The following is a 13105-nucleotide window of genomic DNA, read 5'->3' as shown; positions in this document are numbered from 1 at the left end:
ACAGTTGAGGTTGCGTCCAGAAAGTGCTAGGTTCATGTCTAGAAGATGTTGTTTTCTGCACTGCAAAAGCAAAACCACTTTGCATGGACTCTCAAAGGATGAGGACGTAAAGCGTCTGTGGTTAGAATTAATTTTTAAAACGATACCACAGCAGTTCAACTCCGTCCTTCAATTGTGTTCCCGTCATTTCACTGATGACTGCTGCTCAAATCAACGCGGGATTTACAAAACAATTATTCATTAAAGATGGGGCCGTACCCACTTTATTTGGACCATCTTGCGCCTCTGGATCTCAACCAGTAAGTATGACAAATTATTTATGCATATCTTTTCTACCGAGTGTTCCAAATGTGTGGTTTTGTGTTGTATATGTGTACAGCCAGTGCACAGATGTTAGCCTGTTAACTGTTAGCCTCTGCTAACCGGTTAACTCACTTTTGCCAAACTACATATTAACCTACCACTCAGAAACACCCTGTTCTCCTCGTGCTTGCGATGGTGGGTCGGGTTTATCTTCCGATGCATCATTATCGGACTTGGGCTCAAATAGGTCTTCTTTAAAACTGACATTATTATGTATATGGTAATCTTGGATATGGTAGTGGGCTATTCCTTTCATGCACGTGCTGTACGCGGTAGACCAATCACAACAAACTGGGACATCTGACCAATCACAGCAGAGTAGGCTCTCTGAAATGAAAGGAGGAGCTTGGATTCTTGAACGAGTCGATTGTGAAAAAAGGCAATGCTGCAATGTAAATTATGGGAAAATTAAAGTGTTTTGTGACCTCGGATGCGTGTAAACCTATTGTATGCGACCTTTAAAACTAAACGAAGCACGTTTAAAAACCATTATAGGTGCACTTTAATTTCTCAACAGTTCATGTGTCACGTGACGTGCCTTTGCATCTTTCCCGCCTTTTACCGCCAGGTGGCGCTCGCGACACTCTGCGCTCTTTCAGAGGCTCTATGAGCAAACTGTCAGTAAAGAGAACTGTTAGTGACGGCAACTGCGCGCGCGATGGGAGAACTGTTTCACACCAGACCGAAGACATGACAGGACACTACTTTTAAACAGAGTCTGGACATACTTTCTTTCAAAGTCGTTATTCAGCAAGGTCTGAGAGTAAATAAATAAATAAAAGTGTGAAAGGAAGCGCAGTTGATGTTGGGAGTGTAACCGGACGAGGGCACGGTGACAGGATGTACTATGAAGACGGCGCCACTTCACACAGACCACGCTATGGATGTAAGTACGCAACTTTATTTCATAATTTTCATTTCCTTTCATGCGTGACTTGTTATTTTATACATGACACAAGGACGTCGGAGATGAGAGAGGTTGCAGGATAAAACTCACCAGCACTGGTTATACTGTAACACTCCAAACACTTGTTGTAACAAAGTTGTAATAAAGTTACAGGTAGCTAACCTGTCATGCACTGTGTGTCCATTTTGCTGTCCTAATGTAACAACATACTCTTATCTTCTCAAGCATTTGTTTGTTTGTTTGTTTGTTTGTTTAGTCACTTGTTTTATTTATTGATCTATCATTCAACCAAGTGTTACACTACAGTGACTATGAGGCAAAACAATCCAAGGCAGTGACTCAAATCAAATCCTAAGGCATTTAGTCACTGTACTGACAATTTGAATAGAGATTAGTTAAAGGAAGGGCTTGCAAGCACTTTCTCTTGTTAAACATTAGCTTTGGCAGTTGTTAAAGCACACGACATCAAAGAATTAAAGGCTCTAAAAGACTTCCAAGTAAGTAAGTATACGTGAGAGTTTTTAGTGCTGTCAGTTGTCCAACACTGGGTGTGTCATGATAGTGAGAATCTTTTCAAATGGACACACCACAGTAATACTTTGCATTGGGTCAGAAATACATGTTATATATGTTTAGATTTAGACCGTGCCATTTGAAATATGTTCGGGTTCACGTTGAATTCGGATAAAACCCGGTTTCTCAATCATTTTGGCAGTCTGTGGAGGTTGCTTTGCTGGTTTAATATTAACCCAAACCTGCGCCACTAGGTCAAATGTAAGTTTGGAGTTTTGCTCGCCAATCTTATCCTACTCACTCCCACCATGTTTGCTTTACACAAAACCCACAACTGCTGTTGAGCAGTCCATCGTGTCCACCTCTTAACCCAATGACGTCCTGGTTTATTATTCAGTTATTCTTAAAGCATGTTATTCAGGAATCCCTCTGAATAATTCAGTACAGTGAAACTAATATGAAAGGTATGCAGTTGTGAGGGAGAGAGGAATGTAAGTCTGGACCCGAGTGAGTCCTGGGCTTTAAAATGGGGTTAAAATAAAGTGGTGAAATGACATTTGAAATTTTGTGTTTCAGTTCAGGGATGGACAAAAAATAGACCCAGATTCTGTGTCCAGCCTATTAGTTTTAGCTTTCTGGGGGACCAATATGTTCAACAATGGTATCTAGCTATGCTATATGAGGTCAAGGCTAGGTCCAATCAAGTTCTTCTGCTCCAACCTTGGCAAACTGTGTCTTTATTTGTGCACAAGGGCATTGTCATGCTGGAACAGATTTGTGCATCTTAGTTAATATAATACACAACATTCAAAGACATTCTATACCATCATGTGCCTCCAACTTAGTGACAATAGTTTTTGGAAGGCCCACATATGGGGGTCATGGTCAGGCATCCACATACTTTTGGCCATATAGTGTATGTTTAAGTTACATCAATGCTGTATCTATAGCATGAGCTTCTTGGTCAGAATCCCACCACTTGCTGCACTACACACATCAGACGTGTATAAAGCTCAGTGCAAAGTACTGTCAAGTAACTCTTCTGTCGTAAGTAGCAGTCACCTTGCAGCATCTGACTCATGTGACTTGCTGACTTTTTGTTAAAGGTGCAAACACAGTGATGTGTTAGAAACATTGTTATAAAAGGATAATAATCATGTACATTAGCCTAATTAATTGAGTTTCTGGGCTACCAGAACATTCCACTTGCATGGTGGGCTAGCAAATGAATTTTTGATTTGCCCACCCCTGAATTTGGCTAGTCACATTCTAGAATTTTCTCAGTGCTCATTCAGATGTCTTCATTTGGAAAACAGAATCTTCACCTATATTATACATATGAACTTGCATCTTCAAGTAAACCCAAAAGGCTCCCAGTCCAGTTTCTTACAGAATCAAATAGAATTAACTGACATATCTTGTGCTAGTGTTGTGTATTTGGACTGTATGTGCAACACAGCGTGTGGCAAACCATTGATTGTGTCACATCCTGTTAAAGACATCCCCGAGAGGGGGTGTTTTGGGGTGTGTGTGGGTGTGTGTGTGTTGTTTGTGTGTGTTTGTGTGTGTGTGTGTGTGTGTGTGTGTGTGTGTGTGTGATTTTTAAGCCACAACTCCAGTCAATGTGGCTGCGTCCGGTTCTGGAAACAAGAGCAAAATAAAATGGATCATGTGTTTTGGGGGGCGTGGCTTTGGCAGGAGCAATGAAGGAAGGGGGGTATTTGTTTTATTTTTGAGTTTTAAAGCATCTAGTCTCAGCTACTTTCTGCCAGAAATGCAATCTCTACCATCAGTGTCTCAGAAAGTGATCAGTAGACCAACCTCAATAAGTCATTGAGCCTTGCTTTTCAGAGCATTCAGGAGCACTTTTTAATGCTAGATGGGACACCTACAGTCTAGATGGGACACCAGTCCAGTGTAGTATGTAGCTTTTAGATATCACAATAACGACCTATCCTTTATTCACAGCCTATGGTATCTTAATATTGTATTATCTATTGCTTATAGAGAGACATTGATTTTTTTTCTGTGATTCTTACACGGGTTATCTTTCACACTGTACATTATAATCCTAAATTACTTCAAAAAATTTGCCTAACTCTCTGAATAAAGCATAGTCACATTAAGGGAAACTTTTAATGGCTAAATAAGCTTGTAATTAAATGCACAAAAGTCAGTTAATACCAGTGCCTAACATTAGTAAATTATCCTTAATTTTAACAAAGCTCACCAGCCCATAATGTAACTAATTATATTTCATTAAATGAGATAACAAAACTCATGATCTAGATTCAAATACAGGGTGCAGCCCTTCATTCTTGTTGATCATTTACTCCCACATAGGGTGTAATGTAATGTTTTTAGTGATCCTTTTTCTTAGCAGTGAGGTGGCCATGAGTAGATGGAAGCTTAAAGAAATGGCTGCGTGATGAGGCCCACTGGAGATCAGTTGGCAAGTCACAGCATGTATGTCTGAGCTAAAAGTTTGCCAGGCTGTTAATCACGACGAGGCACTCATTTCCAAAAACAAAGGCAAACACGTGATTGTGTCATTAGAATGTATTTTTTTTAGGTGAGTGGAGATTGGGAAAACAGTTGGTGCTGTGCTGGCTGCATTCTGTGTGCTCATTTTCTGGCACAGTGATAATGATGAATCAGTCAGCCCATGGCACATGTCACATGCTAATACATGATACACAATAAACTGTTTTCATGCACAATATTTACTAGATGTTATGTTTATATTAATGATGTACCAAACAATTTTTATCAGTGATACTCAATACTGATTCTATCTTGACATGCCCACAGTAAAAGTTGTGCAATGTGCAAGTGTCAGTAGCGGGATGGTGACATGCTTTAAGATCATTTCTGTCGTTGTCATTGTCATATGGGTCACCATCACATGCACTGAATTCACTATATTAAATCAGTTAGTGGGTTGGATCCAAACACATGATGTGTTAGATTAGAGAAAACACAACTGTAATTCAGTTGTCTCTCAGGGTCAGAGTTTGATGACTCTGTTATAACTTATATGTATTTGTTTTTAGTTAATAGCCACATTAGTCTCATCTCAGTCATGTTATGACATCACTACCTTGCTGATATCATGAATACCATGTAAGGAAAATAATACCATATTCAACCGAATAATAAACGCTAGGGTAGCGTGATGCAATTGCAATCTTGAAGATTATTTTTTCAATAACAGCAAATGACAAACATCTCATACCATAGAAATTTGCCAGTGCTAACAATGATTGATTTATTAATTAAACAATGTTATAATTGTTTTTCTGTTTATATGGTTTGTTTTGTTTTTTACATTTTACTTATAGTTACATATCTCTTATGTTATAGCAGCTATAAACTGTCATTCTCTTTTTATTACCAGCCTTTGCATAAAAACTTAAAGGAACAGCTTTTCCTCTAAAGTGCTGACACTGGTGACTCCTTCCAAAACTGCTAAGTAAATGTCTCACAGAAAACTATCAGATCAGCAATTACAAACAGTTTTAAATTTGTTTGTGTGACATGAAGGGCTGCAACTGGCGATTATTTTTATAACTGATTCATTGGATGATTTATTTTTTCGATTAATGATTAATCAGATGGGGGAAAAAACTTTCAGTACCTTTTTTTGTTCTATATATAAATAAATATCGGAGCATATAAATTTTTCCCTCACACTGACCGACTGTGTAAGCTAGGGGTTGGCAGAATTGAGACCTGTCAGCCAATAAGACACAAGTATTTCCACATGTTTTCCTGTAAACCCTTTCTAATTGGTCTTGCCTCCATTCACTGAAGATAAAATACAACACACCGTTCACTGAAGATAGAAAAGCCACTCTAAGTGGAGAATTACTCTGGGCTAAAGAAAAAATCTTCAGGGCTACACCCCCGAATGCCCAGGCCAGATTACATCCCTGGTGTCTTCCATACTAGTCCCTGTGTAAGTCATAACTATATAATCAATAATGCATTAGAACGGCTGCTTTAATATAATCCTGTGACAGCCGAACTACTGTCAGAGCTGCTTTTATAGAAAATTAATTAACACCTTCTGACCAGGCTGTGGTATAAGTGGTTTTAATATGTGATGGTCTTAATAGATTAATAAATATTACAAAACATCCTTCAGTCACATTTCCTAGAGTCACATCTACAGACAGAGGAAGCCAAAAGTCAAACTGTAGCCCCACTTTGTCATCCGTTATTACAGACAGAGCACATCAGTTATTTCTTTGGCAGCAGGTGTAGTTTCAAAGCGAGCATGCTGTCTGTAATCACAGGCTTTGAGAATCAAAGGCAGTGTCTATGCTTGTGGCAGTGATACGACTGATCTTGATAAGTCCATCCGTAAGTGTCAGGCAGGAACTCCACCCAGGCTCCATAAGATTACACACAGTTTTAAACAAAGCTGAGATTCCATAAAAATGCTTATTAGCTTTCTTAGGTTAGTCTGCCCAAATGGCTAGTTTAGATGAGTGTTTACAGCAGTCACCCAGAAGTAAAAGCATTTAGCAACACAAGACAGTGGAAAGGGAATGATATCTTGTCAGAAATCACTTGAAGCAGCTTTACTGTGTTTCATAACTTCAGACTCTTTAGTCATCACCCCTTTAAGAACATGAACCTTGATACCATGTTCCTCAGAAGAGCCAGGCATAATTCAGTGCATTTGTTTAGTACTTACATTGAAAATGACTCAAGGTATAAGGATCAAGAATGTTTATTTTGGTATAGTTATCTAAATAAACCTAATGAGGAAATTGTCGTGTTCACTTGCTGGTAGAGAATTGATATGTGCAAATCCAAGATGGGCCTCCAAGGTTTCTTTGTTGGTTGTTTTTTGTCTAATTGTTAATTCTCCTTTGTTTGTTACAGCCATTGTGGATGATGAGAGGCTCTCGGCAGAGCAAATGGATGAACGAAGACGGCAAAACATTGCCTATGAATATCTCTGTCACCTAGAGGAGGCCAAGCAGTAAGTTTACACTTTAGGCTTTAGAATTGTCAGGTGTCTTTATCAGTTTTCGCAGGTCTCTTTATCAGATTGCTCTGCTTTCATTTGTGAGGTTTATGGACACATCGTGACACCACAGCTCTGTATTCAAAAGTAATTTGTATGGCTGAATGACATTATCTTATTGTACCATGTTTTAGTGTACATGTTTTATGTTCACTTTAAAGTGTGATGACTAGGGCTGGGTGGTGGTTGAACATTTTCAATACAGAGGACAAAAGGTGGTGCAAACTAAAATGATACTTGTGATAATTGTGAGAATGAATAAACTAGACATTAATGTACACATTGTTGATCACAATGCCTATACTGCTGATATACCATGTAATTGTGGTGTGTATGCATGTGTGTATACATTCACTGTCCACCACCTGTACAATTTATGCATGTGGCAGCAGCACAACACAAAAATGCATGTAGATACAGGTCAAGAGCTTCAGTTGTTGTTCACATCAAACATCAAAATGTAGAAAAAGTGTTATCTCTGTGACTTTAACTGTGGCATGGTTGTTGGTGCCAGATGGGTAGGTTTGAGTATTTCAGAAACTGCTGATCTCCTGGGATTTTCACACCCATCTGTCTCTAGAGTTTATGCAGAATGGTGCAAAAAACATGAAACACATATATATATGAGCGACAGTTCTGTGGGTGGAAACGCCTGGTTGATAAGAGCCTGTACTCTCATCCAAAAACAAACTCAAGTGTCTTCAGGTTGCCAGACACTCCTGGAACTTAAAATGGGATCGGGTTCTATGGTCAGATGAAACCAAAATAGAGCTTTTTGACAATAAACACCAGAGGTGGTTTTGGTGCACAGTGAGAGGTAGCCAAATGGAAAAGTACCTCAGGCCCACAGTTAAATATGGTGGTGGAGCTTTAATATTTTGGGGCCGGTTTTTTGCCAGAGGACCTGGACATTTTGTTAGGACACATGGCATCATGGACTTTATCAAATATCAACAGATATTAAATGAAACCTGACTGCCTCTGCCAGAAAGCTTAAAATGGGCTGTGGTTGGATCTTCCAGCAGGACAATGATCCAAAACATACATCAAACTCAACACAAACATGCTTTACTGACCACAAAATCAAGGTCCTGCCATGGCCATCCCAGTCCCCTGACTTGCAACCCATAGAAAACATGTGGGGTGAACTGAAGAGGAGAGTCCACCAGCATGGACCTCGAAATGTGAAGGATCTGGAGAGAGTCTGTATGGAGGAATGGTCTCAGATCCCTTCCCATGTATTCTCGAACCTCATCAGGCATTATAGGAGAAGACTCAGAGCTGTGATCTTGGCAAAGGGAGGTAGCACAAAGTATTGACTAAAAGGGTGCCAATAATTGTTGCACACCTATATTAAACAAATTATTTTTTTGATAAACCTGTGTTTTGAAATTGTTTGATAACCATGAGAGCAGAGTATTTTTGTGAATCTTTGTGTGTGTGTGTGTGTGTGTTTTTTTTTTTTTTTTTTTTTTACAAAAGATCATTAGATCTTAGTGGAGGGCACTGTATATACACACTACCAGTATAGAAAACTAACATTTTATTTACATTTCTTTTTTTTTTAATGGACGACCTGGAGAAAAATATTTTGAAAAGCAGCCAATAAGTGTCCAGCATAGGTGGGACCTCCTTTAATACTGTTTAAAAAGCATCTGAGGGGGATTCCTCAAGAAATTGGTTGAGAAAATGCCAAGAATACATTTCTGGAAATTCTAGGCAAAAAAGGGGTCTACTTTGAAGATTTATTTAATTTTTTGGGATTTTTTTTATCACAACATAATTCCCATAGTTCCATTTGTGTTATTCCAGAGTTTTGATGACTTTATTATTATTCTAAAATGTGGGAAAAATATAATAAAAATAAAGAATGAGTGTGTCTAAACTTTTGACTGGTATGTCAATGATAGTTTGCCTTTTCTTTTAGCTTGAAAAGACTGGCCCTAGAAATCACATTGTGGTTAACAGGCCCCATTTTAATGAGTATGTATGGATTCGGTTCAATACGCTAACCAAATAAATAGCTAATAAATGCTAGTTTTGGTGCTAACTGCTGAATCCAATATGAATGTAATAGTAACTAAAATTCTCTTGCAAAAGTCAGAAAACTGATTTGTAAACGGTTTGTTTCTGTGTTTGGCTGTGGTGTGCTTGGCCCAGATTCTCCAGTCTCTGGGGGTGACAAAGCAGTGCTGCTGTTCATGTACTCAAAAATGCTGCAGTTTTACTGACAGAAATGAATTCCATGTTTAATCAAACGTTTATTCAGGTTTGACATATCACCTGACTTTAGGACTACTAGGTTAAGGCATTTTTTGCACTGGGAACTATTCTCATCTACGTTTATGAAATACAATGAGACTTTAGACCTTTGCAGCATAATTATCTGCTCTCTCTTCGCTCTCAGTGCATCAAGAAGCCAATTAGACTCTAAAGTCTTTGCTATTTTGTTCTCATTTTCTTTTTAATGTTTTTAATAATCCTTTATGGTGTCATTTTTGTCCACAGTATCAACAATAGCCACCAAATTGTTTGAGACTTTCTTAGAATGCCAAAATGCTTCAGTCTTTACCTTTCGTGTACCAGTTTTTTGCTACCCAGCCTTACTGAAGACAGCTAGTGCATGCTGGAGTTCAGTGTATTTTTAAAAAGACATGCTCATTTAATAAAGAAGATTAGTGCATTAGCAGTTATCAGTTGCATTATAAATAAAGGACAAAACATGCAACATGAATTGTTCTGAGCCATTCTGACCTGTTAGCCAAAATCTTCAGTCAACTGTGAGTCAAAACTGCAACCAAAGTTGAATACAGCCATGAGTAAGACTTCACATGCTGCGTTTCCACACAGATTGCGTGATTCTTGCCCATGACTCTGCCCAAAGCCTCTGTTCCAGGAAACCTGTCAAATTGCATTAGGATTATAGTGCTGGTCACTAATCGGCCTGTAAAAGTCCTACAGGCATTATGTCCTACTGTTCTATTTGGAAATTATGAGTCACAGAAACCTGACCATTGTCGCAAAATACTTGACACCTGCAGTGCCACATGTTATCCATCGAATATATACTATATAAAAGAGTGAGGTATTATAGTTTGTTTTTTTTTTTTTTTTAAATCTTACTGAACAAATCTCTATAGGTATCAAACCTCCTTTGTGTTGAATTCTACTAGGCATGTCACTGTACCCAGTATACTGTGAAAAGAATAGATGGTACATTTGAGTTTTATGAATTGTTTTCCGAATCTAAATGCTTTAAAACTTTAATTTGTGTAATGTTATAATATTGTAAATATAATGTGATATGACCAAAACAGTTACATTTAGGTATATGATTGTTTTTACTTCTTATTTTGTCCCACCTCTATATTCCACACTCCTGTATGTTTACTTTGCTGAATTTTAGTGACATGTATGTGGCAGTGTGTAGCTTGTCAGCTGACAGGCACACACTCTTTCCCACACCTTTTTCCCTCCTACACATTGATGCTTTACTGAGGAGACTTTGTACCTGCTGACTTAAGTAAATAATACATGTTTACCCATGTGTACTTTGTAGATAAGCGTCCTTTGGGAGAACTTTTTTCCCATTAACTGTTGGTGCTGTATGACGTTAAAGACCTATGAGTTTAGTCTACTAGAGCTTGTGATGTTAAGTGCGAATGCCTGCTGTGCAGATCACTTCTAATCCCTAAGACACTTGTCTTTGAGTCACAGCCTTTATTTTACTCCTCCAATCAAATCTTTTACTTTCTTTCAGATTTTGAACTCAATTACATTTTTAGATATATAACTACCTGTAATCTCAGTCTCAGTCCTACTCCCAGTGGATTGTAGAAGTAACTTTAACAATGTCAAAATACACTTGTTTCAAATTTCTCTAAGCCCTTTAGCCTGTATGATTAGCCAGTTTACATATACAGTACTGTTGTTTCTGCCATACAGCTGTGGATTCATTTTAGGAGGACACGTATTAATCAGACTTGTTTACAAGTTTACTTGAGGAGCAAGGAAAGTGACTACATTATATACAATATATTTTTTATTCCCCACTGTATAAAGTCACCTAGTGTACAGCACTGTTGGCATGGTGACAGGGACAGGGTCTTTTTCTGCCCTTCCTTCCTCTGATACACATGATGCTTTGCTTTTTGTTGGCAATCTGGTATTCATGCTGATGAAGTCAGGAGTTTATTATTACATGTTATTGATCTAACCTATTGTTAGAATTGTATTATATTAAACATGAGATTTTCCTCAGTAATAATAAGTGATTAATTCCAGGTATTTGTACATTCTATATTAAGAATTAATTTTAATAATAATAAAATGACAGTCAGTAAATAAATGACAGTCAGTAATAAAATGACAGACAGTAATAAAATGACAGTTGCTTGCACTTCCGGTTTGCAGTTTCAAGTCAGAATTACTCTCCAAAAGTAGCAACTATTTTTAGGAAGTAAAAATGAAACACAAAACTAAATTATATATAAAACACACAGACCAACTGAAATACAAACTTTTGCAAAACTATATTATAAACCTGTAAAATTAAGTTCAAAATTTTATACCAATATAGTAAGGTTATCTGTTTAAATTTGTAATGTATTATAGTAGGGCAGGTTTGTTCACTTAAAAATAAACAATAAAAATAAAAAAATAACAGAAAAATAACAGTTGATATGCAGTTTCCCCTATGTACACAAACAGTTTTGTAAAATTCACATTCACACAAATGAATGTTTAAAGTTGAAGTGATTGGTCATAGGACTTAAGTTGTCATAGTTTGTCATTCATATCAAATTCAGTGAAAATACTGACACACTTTAGAACTCCTAAAAAGTGGTATTAGCATGAGGTTAGATTCTTAGTGAACTCAGTGATCGGGTTGATGCATCTCTCAGTATTGGCCCTACATTTCATAGTGAGATGGCCTTCACTACCTACTAACCCTTTAAACTAACAGTCTATTATTCAGTTATTAAAGTATATTATTCACTAACTGCTAGGGATGCACCGATACCAGTACTCAGGTGTCCGATACTGTGCTCATGTACTTGTACTCGTACTTGTAAACTACCCCGATACAACCGCACTGATACCACTTTAGGACAGCGTGACATAGCCTAACCTCTCGTGAGTTGAGCGGGTAGTCGGAAGAGGAGCAATGTCAGCAATTTGGAGATATTTTAAGATAAGTGATGATGATAAAAGTAGAGCAGATTGCAAACTATGCTCTGCTAAACTGTCAAGAGGAGGGGTAAAAAATAGCTCATTTAACACAAGCAATTTGATTAAACATCTAAAGAACAAACAAAAACGCAGAGTGCAAAGAGTTTGCTAATGCTAGCAGCGGGAAACAGCAACAACCAACTTTGCAGCAAACGCTAGAGAAGCGAGAGAAAATGTCCAGAGACAACCCACGGGCAGTAAAAAATAACAGAAGCTCTTACCCAGTTCATTGCTCTTGATGACCAATGGTTGTCAGTTGTAGATAATACAGGATTTCGACGTCTGCTTGAGCCGAAGTATGAGATTCCCAGCTGTCACCACATTACAGATACTGCATTACCAAAGCTGCATGACTTGGTGAAAAAACACATCAGGAACCTGTTGCAGGACATTTCGGCCTTCAGCTTCACCACTGATATTTGGACTAGCAGTGTCAGCCAAATGTCTCTTAAAAGTTTAACAGCACACTGGACTGATGAGGATTTTACTCCCCAGAGAGTCGTTTTACAAGCAATGCAGTTTAGGGGTTTGCACACTGGCCAAGCCATAGCAGGTGCATTTGATGACATGCTTCAGATGTGGGGCATTCCGAAAAGTGTGAAGTACTCATATCGGTACTTGGTATCGGCAAGTACCCAAATGTAAGTACTTGTACTTGGTCTGAAAAAAAGTGGTATCAGTGCATCCCTAGTAACAGCTAGGCTTGTGCAATATTGTAGTGTTAGATGTGACACTTTGTTGTTAAAACTTTTTAGGTCAAAATATTCATTATTATTTCTTTTTCAGGCAAAAATCGAAAGTGTTGCTTTTGACCACTTTTTGACCATTTTGTATTTTTTTTCGGTGGCATCCCTAATAAGTATAGCTACCTGATGTTAACTGTACACTTGTCTAATTACAGATAAGTCAAGTATACATTGATTGAGTTGATTTCACTTTAATGAACTCCAAACATTCTTTCATTCTTCACCTTGACAGACAGTGTGGGCATCGCACAAGCATGTGTGGTGGAGGAGAAGGGGGCAGGGCTTCAAGGCAGTGTCAGTTAATAT

At 38.0% G+C, this 13105-nt stretch overlaps 1 protein-coding gene across 1 annotated transcript in view; it reads left to right on the top strand.

The window, feature by feature from the left end:
* Nucleotides 1-966: 966 nt before the first annotated feature.
* iqgap2 (IQ motif containing GTPase activating protein 2) overlaps nt 967-13105 on the top strand; it is a 46010-nt gene continuing 33871 nt past the window's right edge. Inside the window, exons 1-2 of the mRNA XM_053653713.1 lie at nt 967-1249; nt 6677-6776. Coding sequence (XP_053509688.1) covers nt 1204-1249; nt 6677-6776 — 146 coding nt within the window. The 5' untranslated portion in view covers nt 967-1203. The remainder of the gene's footprint in view (nt 1250-6676; nt 6777-13105) is intronic.

The sequence above is a fragment of the Ictalurus furcatus genome, chromosome 22 (genome assembly GCF_023375685.1).
Source record: "Ictalurus furcatus strain D&B chromosome 22, Billie_1.0, whole genome shotgun sequence".
Lineage (NCBI taxonomy): Eukaryota > Metazoa > Chordata > Actinopteri > Siluriformes > Ictaluridae > Ictalurus > Ictalurus furcatus.
This window is presented reverse-complemented; position numbering and strand designations above follow the sequence as displayed.